This window comes from Alosa alosa, chromosome 7 (genome assembly GCF_017589495.1).
Source record: "Alosa alosa isolate M-15738 ecotype Scorff River chromosome 7, AALO_Geno_1.1, whole genome shotgun sequence".
Classification (NCBI taxonomy): Eukaryota; Metazoa; Chordata; class Actinopteri; order Clupeiformes; family Clupeidae; genus Alosa; species Alosa alosa.
This window is the reverse complement of record NC_063195.1, coordinates 4093405-4112443: the sequence shown is the minus strand read 5'-3', so window position 1 is coordinate 4112443 and position 19039 is coordinate 4093405. Positions and strand designations below refer to the sequence as shown.

The window sequence follows — 19039 nt, the reverse complement described above, 5'->3', positions numbered from 1 at the left end:
TTATCATGAATGCAAATACAAATGTTTACACTGATTATTTAAAAAGGTATGAATAACTGTGGACATGCCAAAAAAGACACACAGGGGTGTGTTTGTGTGTGCGTGTGTGTGTAGTCGAGGTCATCTCTCCTTACTTGTGAAATTGATGGATGTCTCGTTCAGTGTGAAGTTCAGTTGTTGTGCAGCCGTCCTCAGCACGGCCACGATTTCATCTGTTGTGGGGAAAGTTGGAGTGGAGGCCCTGGAGGAGGAGTTGGAGTTGGAGGAGGAGTTGGATGTGGAGTCGATGTCGAACGCTTGCTGCAACTCCATCACTGACCCCACGGTGACCTCTCTTTTAGTCCTTCCGCTCTCTGGTTTTCTGCAGCCACAGTCAAACCGGACATTAGTTATATATCTTATTAAGTCTCTTTATACTGAAAACAACCAGAAACCAACCAGATTTGTTTATCTTGATATAAGATTAATTAAACACTTGGTTAGATTTAATTAGATAAACATTTTTTTTGGAGTGTGTGATGAGCTGTTTTGCAGCGCAGTAGTGAGCGAGAAAAAGGTGATATAACGGATATATATATATATATATATATATATATATTAGTACCAGGAGATAGGTCTAGGGGGCGCTACAGGTGATATATATATATATATATATATATATATATTAGTACCAGGAGATAGGCCTAGGGGGCGCTACAGGTGATATAACGGATATATATATATATATATATATATATTAGTACCAGGAGATAGGCCTAGGGGGCGCTACAGGTGATATAACGGTGATGTGATAGAGGTGCACACTAGATCTGCTCCTAGTTATTTGAACTCAATAATCAAGGCGTACATCCCCAACCACCCACTGCGGTCTTCTGATGAGCGTCTGTTATGTCGACCAGTTATAAACACTAGGTCTAATTCAAGACTCTTTTCCTCAGTGGCGAGGCGAGAGGCAAATATGGAGCAGAGCTGAAGACACACTCTCACAAGATGTAAGCAGCAACTCCTCTGCAGGATAAATGTTTTTTACTCAGTCATTCAAACATTATTGGGGTAAGTGTTGCTTTTTCCAGGATATGTTTTCGATGGTAACCCATTGTCAGTCAGTAGTGAAAGTAATTAACTGTGTATAATTGTTTTGTCATTGACTGAGACCATGGTGAAGTTAGTTTCACTTTGCCAATGAGTTCAAATAATAGACTAGTGCAAATGTGTGTAGGCTATACTCTGCTAGGTTTTAGTAAAGCATGGTTTAGTGGAATACCTGTTCCATCCGGTCTCGTGTGCAAGCAGATTCCTTCAAATGTGCCGCTGACTATCAAAATACCTATGCACTGTTTGAAGTTGCGCTGCTCGCTGTTAAAGGGAATGACAGATGTCATTCTCATTGGTTCAAAACTTACTCCAGTGAAAACAAATATATTTAAATGTCCGCAACACTGCTTAAACTCCCATATAAAAGCAACGTTTTGACCCTGCTGGGTCTTCAGGCAAATGGCCAAAACGCCCAAAAAGCACCCATGACTGATTAAGAAACATAAGGCCCACCTTCTTGTGCCAAGTGTAGTGTACACCCCATGATGTGTTTCATTTTTTTGTTGTGTTCATTCCAACATGTAAGATAGTCACGATGATGTTACCATTTTTGTCCAGTAGGTGGCAATGCAGCATTATTAGGGGAGTTATTAACGGAATGTAATTCATGAAGAAGTTTGTAATAAACAAACAACTTTCAACACACTTGTTGTCAAGAGCCTGTTAATTCAAGTGTGCAACACAAGCGCCAGACAATGGGATGAGTTTGGAGGGCTGCGGCGTAATACTCTTGGTAATTTAAAGTAATTGTGAAGGTGCTCTTTGGTAGAAAAAATATATGTATACTGTAAGTATGGATAGTCCAAGGCACTCTTCAAAAAAAGTTTAAAAAAGCTTTAATAGGTACTGTAGGCTTAATCATCATGCTAAAATTGCCTAAAATTGACAAGCGCCAGACAATTGATAACGTCTCATAACTACACCACACCCAATGTGGACTGGACAACCCACAGAATTTGTTTAAACTTTTCACCAGTGACCATGCGTTTTAGACGGTCATGATAATGATCGGGCCCTTTAATAGTTGAGACAGAATGAAATTCTGACAAAAACATGGGCAGCCCTGCTTTATTCTGAAAACTAGATTTTTTGATCTTGATATAAGATTAATATCAATTGGTTAGATTAAATTAGATAAACAGGTTTTTCAGTGCATTACAAACACACACACACACACACACACACACACACACACACACACACACACACACACAAACACAAACACACACCCACACGTTCACACTTTATATGTTTATATAAAGAGGCCATGCTAGTGCAAAGGCATCATTACTATACCTTACCTGCAAATAACAAGTGTTCTTCTATAGACAACTCCATATTGCTCAACGGAGATGTTGTTTATCTTTAAGAGTAAGGAGAAAATGATTTTCAGAATGCTGTTCCTTGTATGAATGGAAATGTGAACTCTTTGTTTGGTTAAAACACACAAAGCACAGCCGTCATATGTAACTCACCACTTTAATAATATGTCCTCTTCTAGTTGCACAGTCCACAAATTCTAAGTCTGTTTCAAATGTCACCACGGCATTGGATGTTCTCTCTAGAATGGATTCAGACACAGGATTATTTAGAATGTTCACTGCAAAAAAAAACTGCAAAAAAAAGTGTTATTACATCATCTTATATTCAGTTTAAACAATGTATTTGGGATTGTTTTTAGAATGAGGAAACTTACCTAGCACTCTCTCGAAAAATCATTTGACTTCATTCAGGAAGACTTTGACTTATTTTAAGGAGTCTTATTAAGACAAATTTACTTGTTTATGCACTGGCAGACAAATGTGCTTGTTTTCAGGATGAGACGTCTTAAAAGGAGTCAAACTCTCCTTAAATTATGTCAAATGATTTAACACAAAGTGAAATGATTTAACACTAGGTAAGTCTCGTTATACTGAAAACAATATTAACTATATTTTTTTTTATCTTGATTTAAGATTAATAACACTTGGTTAGATTTATCAGATAAGCAATTTTTGCAGTGTAGGAATCACACTGCAAAAAAGCATTAACCAAACTTGTCTTGAATAAATTTGTCTTGATAAGACTCCTTAAAATAAATCTTATAATGAAGTCTTCTTAAATTAAAGGTCCAGTATGTAGGAAATAATGGAAAATAAACTGTAACCATTCCAAAAATGATCACCATATGTTGTCAGAGAGTAAGGAAACACGATGAATTGAAGTAATGGCTTATTTGACAACATTACTCTAACCCGTAAAACCCTGTAAAACCCATGAAAAAAAATGAGTTACGGGGCGGAATCTCTTGGAATTTTCGTTTATGTTTTGAACGATTAATTCTAGAATAGCGTATTAATAATGGGCTAGCGCGTCCTCCTATTTGGGTTGCCAAATTAGCAAAGGCCAACTGTCAACAGCTGTCAGTTGTAGTCATGAACGCCTACGAGAGGCAGGCAAATTTCCAAAATGTATACAAGAAACAAATTAAGTGGACATCGGAGGAGCTTCCTGAGATGGTGACGTCTTCGTCAAACGAAGAATATCAAGTCTGACGCAGAGCTGGCCATATTTCTCCACAACAGGTAGCCTAGGCTAAACTTCATCTGCATCGCTAACTTCAGCTAAATATGTTACGTTGGTTAGAGAGGTATTTTTTGTTTTCACTGTTTCCGTAATGTGTAGCTGGGTCATGGTTGGAGAAACGTTAAAGCAGCTGCAGGTCAACTAACGTTAGCTAAGTCTTAATTACATCTGGCAACCCAGAAGAGGCTCGCTTTTGGTAGTCTTGAGAACGTTCACCAGTGTTTTGATTTTGGCCTGCAGAACGTTCGGTAACAATCCTACAAATCGCACCTTTAAGTTAAAATGATCTTTGGGGGCAGCTATGGCTTACTGGTTAGCACTTTGGACTTGCAACCGGAAGGTTGCTGGTTCGAATCCTGACCGGAGCACTGAAAAAACTGCTTATTTAACAAAATCTAACCAAGTGTTATTAATCTTATATCAAGATAAAAAAAATAGTTGGTATTGTTTTCAGTATAAAGAGACCTACCTAGCGCTTTCTTGTGAAATCATTTGACTTAATTAAAAAAAAAAATTGACATCTCATCTTGAAAACAAGCAAATTTGTCTGCCAGTGCGTTAAGCAAATTTGTCCTAAAAACAAGCAAATTTGTCTGCCAGTGCGTTGAGCAAATTTGTCTTAATAAGACTCCTTAAAATAAGTTAAAGTCTTCTTAAATTAAGTCAAAATTATCTTTTGAGAGGGCGCTAGGTAAGTCTTTTCATACTAATGGGATGGGATGTACAAAGAAAAGCTGCGTGGAATGCTGCGTACACACAGTTTCATACATCAGGATTTTTTTGTGCGTACGTTACTTTTCAGGTTTGCACATACGCAATGTTTTAGTATGAAATCCACGCAAGTCTTTGTACATGAGGCCCCTGGACTTCAGATAAAAGTGTTCCTTGTCCAGGCCTGGACTTCATCTAAAGGCGTTTCTAATCCACTCCAGGGGCCTCATGTACAAAGCTTGCTACGCACAAAAATGCTGCGTACGCCACTCCAGGGGCCTCGTGTACAAAGCTTGAATATGCACAAAAATGCTGCGTACGCCACTCCAGGGGCCTCATGTACAAAGCTTGCTACGCACAAAAATGCTGCGTACGCCACTTCTCACGCTCACGTCCGGATGTACGAAGGCTGACTTGAACGTGAGAATGTGCGGTCCTCCACGCAAACTTCATGTCTGGCGTACGCACATTTCCAATGTGTATTGTCAGTTGGCGACACTTAGAGACAATGCAGCGCAACAACATTAGTTGATCGCGAGTCTAGGCCTTTATTTGCACAGTATATTGTGAAATGTGGGTTATTAAAAATGATAACACTTCGAAAGTAGGCCTATGTTTCTATATAAATGGACATGCAACATGCTCAAATGCAACAAGCTATCTGTAATGACAACTGTAGACTTATTAGAGGATCAGAATTAAAGGGGAATGTGAAACCTATAGCCTACACATATAGATAGAATAGATAGGCTGACTAATAAGCGCAGATAGCTATAGCCAACAATTGTTGATGACTGGCTTATCAAACATTTCAGATTTTGAAGAGCTTTCCACAAAACCTGTGATAAATGGGGTCGGCTTCACGCATTTACCCATGCCTTAACATTTGCCGAGTGTTTTCCCTTCGTATCTTTGATAGTTTTCATTTTAAAAGAAATACATATGGGACAGGATGCATGTGAATAGATAGCAGCATATATTCACGCTTATTTGTCAGCCTATTTCTCTTAGTGTGATTGACTGCATAGCTACTTTGACTTTCCTCCAGTAAGCAGTCGCATTGATGAAAACTAGCCACTGTTTAGCTTGGGATTTCTCAGGAACAGAGGCGTGTAGAAATACACGGTTTGCACCCACTGAGAGCTTAAAGTCTCACCTTTAAAACGAGCCATTGTATGTGTTCACAGCTATAACACAGAATATGCTGTGAACAGGGGAATGTGAAACCTACAGCCTACACATCAAAGTCAAAGTCAAAGTCAAAGTCAAAGTCAAAGTCAAAGTCAAAGTCAGCTTTATTGTCAATTTCTTCACATGTTCCAGACATACAAAGAGATCGAAATTACGTTTCTCACTATCCCACGGTGAAGACAAGACATATTTTACCAATTTTAAGTCCACAGACAAACATAACATTCAAGTAAACAAAAAAGTAAGTAAATAAGTACATAAGAGGGCACATATAATAATGAAAAAATAAGAGCAGCAAAATTTTGTTGAAATTGTGCATAGACAGTCAATAAAATACTAGTGCAAAGTCAGGCCAATAAGAGGCTTGGCTAGTTCTGTTTGACCTAAGTAAGAAAGAAAGTGGCATAGTGGTGCAAGTTATGTAAGAGCAGCAGAAGTGTTGTTCAGTTTTTCAGGACAACAAAACCAAGTTGTAAAGTGTACAAGTGTGCAAGTGTTCAAGTGTGCAAGTGGAGTAGTGCAGGCGCCATTGTGGGTCCAATGTCCAGGATGTTATGTAGCTGAGGGTGGAGGGGGGGGAGGAGGGAGAGAGTTCAGCATCCCTTACAGCTTGGTGTATGAAGCTGTTGGTGAGTCTGGTAGTCTTGAGCGCAGGCTTCTGTACCTCTTCCCAGAGGGCAGTAGATCAAACAGATTGTGAGCGGGGTGACTTAAATCACTCACAATTTTGGTCGCCTTATGGGTGAGGTGGGTGGTGTAAATGTCCTTCAGGGAGGGGAGTGAAGCACCAATGATCCTTCCAGCTGTGTTCACTATGCGCTGCAGGGCTTTCCTGTTGTATTCAGTGCAGCTTCCGCCCCACACAGCGATACAGCTGGAGAGGATGCTCTCAATGGTGCCTCGGGTAGAATGTGGTCATGATGGCTGGTGGAGCACTTGCTCGCCTGGAGTTTCCGCGAGGAAGTACAGGCGGCGCTTGAGCTCTCTTTGCCAGTGATGCAGTGTTGGTGGTCCAGGAGAGGTCTTCACTGATGTGCACCCCCAGGAATTTGGTGCTGCTTCGCTTCTCTCCACCACAGCACCGTCGATGGTCAGTGGCAGGTGTTGGGTGTGACCTCTCCGAAGTCAACAACAATCTCTTTGGTCTTGCTGACGCTCAGCAGGAGGTTGTTGTCCCTGCACCACGTGGTCAGATGGTCGACCTCCAACCTGTATTGAGTCTCGTCCGCCGGTGATGAGACCCACCAGAGTTGTGTCGTAGCAAATTTCACTATGTGATTGTTGCTGTAGGTTGCAGTGCAGTCATCGCGCCAGCAGGGTGAAGAGCAGCGGACTGAGCACGCAGCCTTTTGGGCCCCTGTGCTCAGTGTGATGCTGCTTGAGGTATTGTTGCCAACACGCATTACTTGGGGCCTCTGACAGAGGAAGTCCAGTAGCCAGTTGCAGAGGTAGGTACTGAGTCCCAGTTTGTCAAGTTTGCAGATGAGTTGTTGTGGTATTATGGTGTTGAATGCAGAACTGAAGTCTATAAACAGCAATCTCACATATGAGTCTCTTTTATCCAGGTGGGTGAGGGCTGGGTGGAGGGCAGAGCAGATTGCATCCTCTGTAGACCGCTTGGCTCGGGTATGCAAACTGGAAGGGGTCCAGGGTGGGGGGGGAGAATGGCTTTGATATGTGACATGACAAGCCGCTCAAAGCACTTCATGATGATGGGTGTCAGTGCCACAGGGTGGTAGTCATTGAAGCAGGATGGAGCAGTTTTCTTCGCACAGGTATGATGGTGGCAGCTTTGAAACATGATGGGACGATGGCTTGCTTCAGGGAAGTGTTAAAGATGTCTGTGAAGACATCCTTAAGCTCCCCGCGCAGTCCTTCAGCGCACGCGACCTGGGATGTTGTCTGGACCTGTTGCCTTACGGGTGCTTGATAGCAGCAAGTGTCCTCTTCACGCTGTCGGCAGAGAGGCACAGGGGCTGCTGCTCGTAGAGGGGGGATGGGTGTTCTGTGGGCAGGTGCTGTTTTGTGCTTCAAAGCGAGCAAAGAAGCGGTTCAGGTTGTTGAGCAGAGGGATGTTGCTCTCACAGCTCTGTGGCGCGGGCTTGTAGTCCGTGAGGGCCTGAATGCCCTGCCATAGGCTTTGTGAGTTCCTGCTGTCTTTGAAGTGGGTGGTTATCTTGTGAGTGTATTCCTTTTTTTGCTTCCTTGATGCCACGGGACAGGTTGGCTCTCGCTGTTTTCATGCCAGCTTCATCCCCAGCTCTGTAGGCTTTGTCTCTGGCCCTCAGCAGGCTGAGGACATCCCCTGTCAGCCATGGCTTCCAGTTAGCCCGAAAGTGATGACGCCTTTTGTGTGGGTCACATCATCGATGCACTTGGTGATGTAAGAGGTTACAGTGTCTGTATACTCCTCTATGTCTGTCCGGTTGTTGTAAGTGGCTGCCTGCTTAAACATTTCCCAGTCTGTTGTGTCAAAGCAGTCTTCTAGAGCATCGGAGGCTCCCTCAGGCCACACTTTTACCTGCTTACGAACCGGTTTGTTCGCTTTTACCCTTTGTCTGTATGCGGGCATTAGCATAACAGTGATATGGTCTGAAAGTCCAATGTGGGGAGGGGGTGGCTTTGTATGCTCCTTTGTGTGTAGTGTAAACCAGGTCCAGGATGTTATCTCCTCTTGTTGGAAAATCAACATGCTGGTGTAGCTTTGGAAGTACAGTTTTTAGATCAGCATGGTTAAAATCTCCAGTGAAGATGGTGAAACCGTCTGGGTGTGCCGTCTGTTGTTCACTGACAGCCTGGTACAGTTACAGCTACACATATAGATAGACTAGATAGGCTGACTAATAAGCGCGGATATAAGCTATATTTTCCTTAGTGTGATTGACTGCATAAGATACTTTGACTTTCCTCGAGTAAGCATTCACATTATTGTTGTCACACTTGTGTGCAAATATAGGGATATGATCTATAAATCGTAATGTTGTGGCGATGTGGCCTGGAGCAACTTTGTTTATTCCACCTCAAGTGCGCGATGCGTAGTAGCCTACTTGGACACGATTGATTTAATGTTTTTTTAATTAATGCAGTTGCGTTGTAATGGTTCAAATGCATCAAACCCAGTGATGCGAACCCTGTCACCTACTTGCAGACTGACCAATAATTCTGCCACGGTCTCTGACCCTATAGCTAGCCACTGCTACGCTCTGCCACTACTGTTTTTTTAGTGTGATTGAGGGAGGAGAGAGGGTGGAGTGTAATGCTCGTTCATACACGCTTAATTTCATGTTAATTGGGATGTACAAAGAAAGGCTGCGTCCGCACAGTTTCATACATCAGGATTTTTTTGTGCGTACGCTACTTTTCAGGTTTGCACGTACGCAATGTTTTAGTATGAAATCCACGCAAGTCTTTGTACATGAGGCTCCTGGACTTCATCTAAAAGTGTTCTAATTCTGATATGAGCCTGGACCACTAAACCGCAGCTGTGTATACTGCGAGAGTGTGTGTTTGGTTACCTATGGTAATGGTAGGCATGGCCTTCTGGTTTCTGGTTGCTTCGATGGTCCTCATAACAATGGTGTTGTCTGGGAAACAGAGTTGGCCAGGTATTATCACCTTAAACCATTCACTCACTTTCAGCGTGTTGCTTTGAGGGAGAGAAAGAAAGGATTTTTTTCTTTAATAGAACATAGAAGAAGATAGTTTTGTCATTGGTTTTGGTTCATAACATTGACATTGTCTGAGAAACAAATGGAGCCATTACCAGACACAAAAACCTATTTACCCATGCACATGTTGCTTTGAGAGAACATTGTTTTCTGGTCTTTTGTAAAAGTTAATGTGCCGTCAATATCTACAACACTCATTAGCGAAGAGATACAGTACCTAGGCTAACACATTTGCTTAACACACTGGGAGCCAAATTTGCTTGTTTTCAGTATGAGACTTCTTAAAATAAGTCAAACTCTTAATTTAATCAAGTCAAATTATTTTACGAGAAAGAGGTAGGTAAGTCTCTTTATACTGAAAACAACACCAGCTAGATTTTTGCAGTAGGTATTTTAAGGTGGCCACGTGAGACCATCCTGGTCTCGCGAGATCCATTTTTTTACTCGCAGATCAGTCTGGGAACTTGCGATAGAGAAAATTTGGCGCCAACGAAAGGCCAATCAGTGTTGGTTTTGAGGTGGGTTTACGCAACGAGAATATGGACCGGGCACCTGAAATGGTGCCTTTTATACGTAAATTCTCATTACACAAACTGCAAATATCCTTTATCGACATGTTTCTCGCCTGCTGAGCTAATGATCTATGCTTTGCCTGCAGCAGCTTGTGGTTGTATTTTCGTCGATTGGTTGATTTGGCCCGTCAATCACCAACATAGCTGGTGATAGACAGATGGTTTATCCAATCAGCTAACCAGTATTTTCACCCCTTCCCAAAAGTTCTTCAACGGAAGGATCCCAGATGGATATGCCGAGCAAATTCGAAGCAATCCATCTGTCGGGGTCAGGTTAATTTTAAGGTTCTGTGAGCTGTATTTCTCCTACCTTGTTGCACATATGAGTTCTACATCATTTGGATTTATTTGATCAAATGATGGGTCTGTGAGCAGCTCACGGGACGCCTTAGCAATCTGTAAATAAAGGACAGAGCATATTAATGTGCCTCAAACTATACAATGCTGGCATTCATTTCAAACTAGCTAATCGCACTGCAAAAAACTGCTTGTCTAATAAACTCTAACCAAGATTATTAGTCTTATATCAAGATAAAAATAACTAGTTTGTATTGTTTTCAGTATAAAGAGACTTACCTAGCGCTTTCTCGTGAAATCATTTGACTTAATTTAAGAAAGGTTTCACTTATTTTAAGACATCTCCTAAAAACAAGCAAATTTTTCTGCCAGTGTGTAAGTAAATTTGTCTTGATAAGACTCCTTAAAATAAGTCAAAGTCAAATTAAGTCAAAATGATTTTGAGAGGGCACTTAAGTTTATCATACTAAAAAACAATACCAAATAGAAAATTGATCTTATTATAAGATTTAAGGTTAGATTTCATTTTTTTCTGATCTCTATATCTAAAAATCTGATATCTAACCAAGATCATTTTGACTTAATTTAGGAAAACGTATTTTAAGGAGTCTTATCAAGAAAAATCTACTTAACACACTGGCAGACAAATTTGCCCATTTTGTTGCACTAATTTGCTTAACACACTGACAGACAAATTTTTCAGGATGAGACATCTTAAAGGAAAATTCCGGTGTGATATTGACCTAAAGTGTATTGAAACACGATACCGAGTGTGAACGTATGTCTCATAGCCCATCTCGGCTTGTCCCCTGCACTCCAAAATCTGGCACTAGTTAGCCGATGCTACCAACAGCTTTTTCAATAGTGGTGCTTTGGCATCGGGCTAGCCATGCAAATAAATCACTGTTTTACACCCATTTACGAGGCTCAATGTATCTCCACACTTCATTGGTAGACTTCTGAGGGCCCTGACATTTAAAACGAGACATTGAGAACTTTGAAAAAGCACTGGTAGTTTACTTACAAGACAATTTATACAGACAGTATCTTCACAAAGTTTTGCGTTTGCAGCCATCTTGAATTTAGTCACGATAAGTCGAGCAACTAGTAAGAATGAACAGGTATGATAAGGGATCAGATTCCAAAAATAATTCAGTGGAAATGCATGAATTCCAGATTCTTCCAGTAGCAGCAACTGGAATCCATGCATTTCCACTGAATTATTTTTGGAATCTGATGTCAGGGCCCTCGGAAGTCTACCAATGAAGTGTGGAGATACATTGAGCCTCGTAAATGGGTGTAAAACAGTGATTTATCCTTTAAAAGGAGTCAAACTCTTCTTAAATTAAGCCAAATGATTTTACGAGAAAGAGCTAGATAAGTCTCTTTATACTGAAAACAACTAGATTTTTTGATCTTAATATAAGATTAATAACAATCCAACTGTCTCTCATCCATCCATTTCAAACCATTCATCCATTAACCCTATGTGGCCTGCTCTATTTTCAGGGCATCCTCACTACCTTTAGTTATAGGTATTTATTCTGGTCATTGTAAGTGTCATTCACACATGCTATGTATTATTTTTTCAGCAGAGTCTACCCAAATCTGCCACCATTTCATGTATTAATACTTGCATTGATTTGATTTTGATTTTTAAATCATAAAAAGACATAAATAGATCTGGTAAAAAAAAAGTTTAATCACTGTTCCATATTAATGCTTATGAATGGTAACTATAACAACCATAGTAGGACGACGGTTGAGCCTGAAAGCAGGTTTTGCAACAATGGAATCAACGGTAAAAAAGCTAACTGTCCATGCGATCGCTGTTATAGGGCCAAAAAAAGTTGTACAAGTCGGCTTCTTTTTAAACGGAACCGCTAAACAGGACACCTCGGCGGCCGTAATCCCTTACTTAAAATATGTCTATCAACATGAATTAAACCATGTCAACCTACCAACAACCACAGCAACCAACATGATTACCCTTACAACCAGCAGAGCAACCAACATATGAACCCTAGCAACACCATAGGCGGAGTTTGACATTCGAGCCAGGGCGACAAACAAAAACAACTAATTGTCAGCTGAGGCCTATTAAGTCAAAATGATCTTTTGATAGGGCGCTAGGTAAGTCTTTTCATACTAAAAACAATACCAAATAGATTTTTTAATCTTAATATAAGATCAATAACACTTGGTTAGAATTCATTTTTTGCAGTGCAAAAACTTAATATATCGTTTTTTCCTTCCCATGCGTTGAGTACCAAAAACGTAATATTACGTTTTTAGCTTTTTAAATTCTGAAACTAGAACACTCTAACACACCTTATATGTGATTTTGGGAACTCTGTGATGAATGGAAATGAAATATATGACGATTGAAAACTCATGAAAACGCACAATCTGGACATTTATCTGGACATTTTATCATAACTCGGTTGACGCTTTTGGGTGAATCAGTGACGCATGCACAGTTCAAAAGCTCATTTGCCCGCGGCAAGGCACAGATCAGGAGTGAGATGACGAGACAAGACAAGAGACAATGTTAGTATTTTTTTTCTTTTTGTTGTTTTGTTGATGTTTTTTGTTTTTTTCTTAGCTGACAAAGACACACACATCACAAGGACATGAACACACAAAAAGAAACACATAGTGTATGTCCTAAATGATCAGGGAAATAGATAGCAAATCAAAAGTGTAAATCATTACTAATAAATGGCTGACATTTTTTTTTTTTATGTAGCAGGCCTTTTTGTAGAGATAATGACTCCCTATCCCTATCCATACAGGGGCCGGCATTCCCATCATCTTGTGATAGACTTTGCATGACCTAGTGTGTGTGTGTGTGTGTGTGTGTGTGTGTGTGTGTGTGTGTGTGTGTGTGGGAGAGGGAGAGGGAGAGGGAGAAGCGTGTCACCACCTCCACCATGCAGAGCAGCATGGCCAGATCTGCCTCACGTCTTGTGAGTGGAGAATTTGCATGCAGCTCGGACTAGGCCTACTGTCATTCTCATTGCGACTCCCGACACTGCCACTACGTTCCCCTAACTTGTCCTATGAGCACTTCGACCTCGTCTAAAATACCCAGTGGCATTAGACAAAGGCTCCACCACATTACTGTCGCCGCAATTGTGGAGAGGCACTGCGTTCAGAAGACAGAAGCTGGCGCTTTATGGACATTAGGCTACCTCCAGCCTGGATTAAGCCACACCACTAACACACTGCTAACTTCCCGATGAACACTCGAACCCGTGAAACATTATTCCCACCAGTGACATTGGAAAACGATTCAACGTTTGTGCTTGGTGTAAAGCTAAACTATGGAGTAAACTCTCACTTTGCAAGGCAGGGACGCATCTGAAGCCTCACTAAACGAATCACCCGTCATTTTCTGAAGGCAGATATTCGCTTCAGAATCAGGGTCCGCGAATAGAAGACCCAACACTTCATTTCAGGTAAACTTTTTGATACCATTAGGCGATAATCTAATGCAAATACTTCGCTGGCGTTGACAATATCGGCTCTGATAAACTAGCTTACACGCGCACTATCTCGGTATTGCACGCACTGATTCACTGCAGCTGTAGCGCGAAGTTTTGTTTAAAGCATGACGTTTTTTACGACTGGGGGGATGACGTATGACATGTCTGCCATCTAGTGGAGTGGAGGTCGAGCGAAATATGACACCCTATTTGACTCAATCGGCGTTTTATTCAGTACCGCATCTTGTCAACTAAAAAATTGAGCTGTGGGCCTAGAGGGTTAATGACTACAGACCTGTGCGCTCTTACATCACATGTGATGAAGACAATGGGCGATTGGTCTTAGGCATGCTCAGACCCCAGGTGCGCCATGCACTAGACCCGTTACAGTTTGCATACCAGGAGAAAGTGGGCATGGACGATGCCATCACTTATCTTCTACACAGGACACATTCCCACCTAGACAAGGGAAAAGTGCTGTGAGAATCATGTTCTTTGATTTCTCAAGTGCTTTTAACACCATCCAGCCCCTCAGATTGGGAGGCGAGGTCTTGCAGATGGGTGTAGACTCTCACCTGGTAACCTGGATTACAGATAACCTGACCCGGCGACCACAGTTAGTCAGACTGAAGAACTGTCTCTCTGACACTGTGATCTGCAGCACGGGCGCCACAGGGGAACTGTGCTCTCTCCAGTCCTGTTCACCCTGTACACATCTGACTTCTGCTACAACACCGAGTCATGCCACATGCATAAGTTTTCTGATGATACTGCAATTGTGGGGTGCATCAGGAACGGGCAGGAGGAGAAGTACAGGAGCCTGGTGGAGGACTTGGTGCAATGGTGCAAACTCAATCATCTTCAACTTAACACTTCAAAGACCAAGGAGATGGTGGTGGATTTCTGCAGGTCTAAGCCCACTCTGCTACCAGTCCACATTGATGGGGTCAATGTGGGAGGTAGTTAACACCTACAAGTATCTGGGTCTCCACCTGGACAATAAACTGGACTGGTCAGCCAACACTGATGCACTTTACAAGAAAGGGCAGAGCAGGCTGTACGCACTTTCCTGAGGAGGCTGCGGTCCTTCAATGTGTGCAGTAAGCTCCTCGGGATGTTCTACCAGTCTGTTGTTGCCAGCATCCTCTTCTATGCAGTAGTGTGTTGTGGAGGAAGCACAAGGAAGAAGGGACGCGGGGCAGAATTGACAGACTGGTAAGGAAAGCTGGCTCTGTGGTGGGGCTGAACTGGGTCATCACTTCACTATCAGACAAAAGGACCCTGAACAAACTAATCAACATCTTGGACAATGAGTGTCACCCACAGTGACACTCCACAGCACTATTGTTAAGCAGAAGAGCCTGATCAGCTGGAGACTTCGCTCACTGCCTTGCCAGCTGACAGACTGAGAAAGTCATTTGTCCCCAGGGCCATTGAACTGTTCAATGCCTCACTTAAGGGAAGAGGGAGAGATAGACTTCTCTGCATAGTCTGTCTGCCTCTTCACCCCCTCCATGTTTGGTACTGTCTGTCCACTAGCCACTTGTACCACTGTCTTTATGCCTCACTGTTTTGCGTGCTATATTAGCACATATGCCCCCCCCCATGCCACAGCCAGACTGTGGCCACACTTATACATTTTCTTAAATAGTTAAATATATAGATATATAGACTTTACTTTTATTTCTGCATTGTTGCACTGTTGGACTTACTCATTTGCACTATCACCATGACCACTATCACCATTGCACTACCACCATGACACTCATTCACACAGAGCACCTTAGAGCACCTTACCATACCTTACTATGCACAGAGAATCACAGGCTCAGTCCCTGCCTCAGTCATTGGAAGCGCTCTGATTGATTAATCCGCGATTATGTGGATACTGTTTTTTTAGAATTGATTTAGATTAAGTGTTAGTTAGTATAATTTGTATTTTAGTATATTTAGCATATTCTTTATCTTCTACTGTCCTTATTGCTTAGTTGTTTTTTTATATTATATACTTTAATTACTCTTTCTGCTGTTAAAGAATATGTTTGTGTTGTATGTATGCTGCTGAGACCTTGAATTTCCCCTTGGGGATCAATAAAGTATCTATCTATCTATCTATCTATCTATCTATCTATCTATCTATCTATCTATATTTCATGAAAGACGTTATATCTCCATTTCTAGAAAAAAAACAGCGATTTTGATGAAAACTAGCCACTGTTTAGCTTGGGATTTTTCAGGAACAGAGGCGTGTAGAAATACACGGTTTGCACCCACCAAGAGCTTAAAGTCTTCCCTTTAAAACGAGCCATATGTGTTCATAGCTATAACACAGAATATGCTGTGGCTGTACAAAAATCATCAACAATGGTCTAGATTGCTGGCACTCTAGGACAAAGCTCCCGATAACAGCTTGGCATTCAATGAGTTAAAGAATGTAATGACCTGTTACCATCTTGACATTTCTGTTTGCTATTAAAAACGCCACCTAGCAGAGTGGAGTTTTAAATAACAAGATGCATCGGTTCATGTTATGCTTAGCTTAAGGAGAACGAGTCATTGAAAACTCAAATTCGATTCTACAAAGGCAAAGTAAGTAAACTCCAAACTGTAGGCTATTGAGTGCAGGGCAGACCTAGATCATAGCGAGAACTCCAGGAATCAAAGGAAGTGTTCACCTACAGTCTGATGCCTCTCCAAACGCAGAAACAAAGCTCAATCATACCATTACGTTAAGACATGTTAAGAAAAAAAGATTCATATTTTACTGTAATCCAATGACACACAAAAAAAGTAATCCACAGCGATCAGTACGCCTAGATGCACAAGCCAGTCACATTCACTAGCCAGTTCCAAACAGGTGAATGAGGCCTCTCCACTTTGCTGTTTAAACAAAGTGGAATAAAAAGTCCAAATCTACACACAACGCAAAATCAATTAGTAAGCTGACATAACATTTCTATAGTTAGCGATGCAGATGAAGTTTAGCCTAGGCTACCTGTTGTGGAGAAATATGGCCAGCTCTGCGTCAGACTTGATTCTTCGTTTGACGAAGACGTCACCATCTCAGGAAGCTCCTCCGATGTCCACTTAATTTGTTTCTTGTATAAATTTTGGAAATTTGCCTGCCTCTCGTAGGCGTTCATGACTACAACTGACAGCTGTTGACAGTTGGCCTTTGCTAATTTGGCAACCCAAATAGGAGGACGCGCTAGCCCATTATTAATACGCTATTCTAGAATTAATCGTTCAAAACATAAACGAAAATTCCAAGAGATTCCGCCCCGTAAATCATTTTTTTTCATGGGTTTTACAGGGTTTTACGGGTTAGAGTAATGTTGTCAAATAAGCCATTACTTCAATTCATTGTGTTTCCTTACTCTCTGACGACATATGGTGATAATTTTTGGAATGGTTACAGTTTATTTTCCATTATTTCCTACATACTGGACCTTTAAAATAAGTTAAAGTCTTCTTAAATTAAGTCAAAATGATCTTTTGAGAGGGTGCTAGGTAAGTCTTTTCATACTAAAAACAATACCAAATAGATTTTTTAATCTTAATATAAGATCAATAACACTTGGTTAGAATTCATTTTTTGCAGTGTGAGTCAAATGATTTTATGAGAAAGTGCTAGGTAATTCTATTTATACTATACCAACTAGATTTTCCGATCTTGATATAGGATTAATAACACTTAATAAAAAATAAAACACTTAAAAAAATAAAACTATTAGATAAGCAGTTTTTGCAGTGTATGGCAACAATTTGATATGAGTGCCACTGCAAAAAATGAAATCTAACCAAGTGTTATTAATCTTATAATATGATCAAAAAATCTATTTGGTATTGTTTTTAGTATGAAAAAAACTTTTAAGTCTTTCTCTCGAAAAGATCATTTTGACTTAATTTACGAAGACTTTGACATATTTTAAGGAGTCTTATCAAGACAAATTTACTTAATGCACTGGCAGACAAATTTGCTTGTTTTCAGTCAATTTTATCTTGATATAAGATAAAGATCTTGGTTAGATTTTATTAGATAAGCAGTTTTTTGCAGTGTGGTAGTATTAATACTACACACAAAATGAGTGACTGAAAGTTCAGACTTACCAGATGTACAATACTATTGTTGCAAGTGATTGAAGTTGTTACAGTCACTACGGGAATAGCAATCTCGTTGATTCTGTCAGATAAACAGACTTTTCCTGTGGGATAAAATAAAAGCATTTGTCACTGTTTATAGTTATATGGTGAGACTTTCAGTGCAAGAGAAACACTATCTTTTTTTCACCATCTTGTAAGAAAGTAAGTATACTCTAAGTATACATTTTATTTATAAAACGCAGACAGGATCATACAATTATTCACAAAAAAGTGCATGAAAAATAGGAAGAGCATTCCAGAATCTGGGGGCAGTAGAGGCAAACTTGCTCCATCCCCACAGAGCTAACTTGCTCCATCCCCACAGAACTAGCTTGCTCCATCCCCACCGAACTAACTTGCTCTATCCCCACAGAGCTAACTTGCGCTATCCCCACAGAGCTAACTTTAGTTTAGTCTAGTTTTTATTGTTTTCAGTATAAAGAGACTTACTTAGCGCTGCCTCATGCAATCATTTGACTTAATTTAAGACATCTCATCCTGAAAACAAGCCTTTTTTTTCTGCCAGTGCGTTAACACTTTGAATGCCGCGCTGTTTTCGGAAGCTTTGGCCCAGAGTGCCAGCAATCTTGATCATTGTTGACGAGCCACAGCGTATTCTATGTTATAGCTATGGACACATACTATGGCTTGTTTGAAAGGTGAGACTGACTTTAAACTCTCAGTGGGTACACACCGTTTATTTCTACATGCCTCTGTTCCTAAGAAATCCCAAGCTAAACAGTGGCTAGTTTTCATCAAAATCGCTGGGTTTTTTCTAAAAATGGAGATATAACGTCTTTCATGAAATATAGATAGATAGATAGATAGATAGATGGATAGATAGATAGATACTTTATTGATCCCCAAGGGGAAATTCAAGGTCTCAGCAGCATACATTCAACATGTCTAGAAATGGAGATGTAGCGTCTTTGATGAAATATGAAGTGTTGCCTGTAAAGTTTCCGGGAAGTGACCTAGCGAGACCTGGCGAGACTGCCACCTAGTGATAAACCCACGAAAATGGCCTGGTTTTGACCTGACGTGCATGTGTCACTGATTCAACCCAAAGCGGCAAACATCAAAAGCAGAGTTTTAAGATTAAATGTCCAGATAAAATGTTCAGATTGTGCGTTTTCGATCGTCATATATTTCATTTCCATTCATCATAGAGTTCCCAAAAATCACATATAAGGTGTGTTAGAGTGTCTAGTTTCGTAATTAAAAAAAAAGCTAAAAACGTAATATTACGTATTTGGCACTCAACACACACTGCAAAAGCTGCTTATCTAACAAAATCTAACCAAGCTTT

The 19039-nt window shown here is 40.8% G+C and overlaps 3 protein-coding genes across 12 annotated transcripts in view; 1 reads left to right on the top strand and 2 right to left on the bottom strand.

Moving 5' to 3' along the window:
• LOC125297247 (NACHT, LRR and PYD domains-containing protein 12-like) overlaps positions 1 to 19039 on the bottom strand; it is a gene marked incomplete in the record, with an annotated part of 868465 nt that overhangs the window by 274781 nt on the left and 574645 nt on the right.
• The window catches only part of LOC125297245 (NACHT, LRR and PYD domains-containing protein 12-like), a 666703-nt gene that overhangs the window by 213919 nt on the left and 433745 nt on the right, over positions 1 to 19039 (top strand). The window lies entirely within an intron of this gene.
• Positions 1 to 19039, bottom strand: part of LOC125297287 (mucin-5AC-like) — a 59602-nt gene that overhangs the window by 3819 nt on the left and 36744 nt on the right. For all 3 annotated transcript variants that reach the window (XM_048247570.1, XM_048247569.1, XM_048247568.1), the window contains exons 9-14: positions 17698 to 17792; positions 10113 to 10198; positions 9078 to 9208; positions 2571 to 2656; positions 2397 to 2458; positions 135 to 361 (exon numbers count right to left, since the gene is read on the bottom strand). In XM_048247570.1, the coding sequence (XP_048103527.1) occupies positions 135 to 361; positions 2397 to 2458; positions 2571 to 2656; positions 9078 to 9208; positions 10113 to 10198; positions 17698 to 17792 (687 nt within the window). The remainder of the gene's footprint in view (positions 1 to 134; positions 362 to 2396; positions 2459 to 2570; positions 2657 to 9077; positions 9209 to 10112; positions 10199 to 17697; positions 17793 to 19039) is intronic.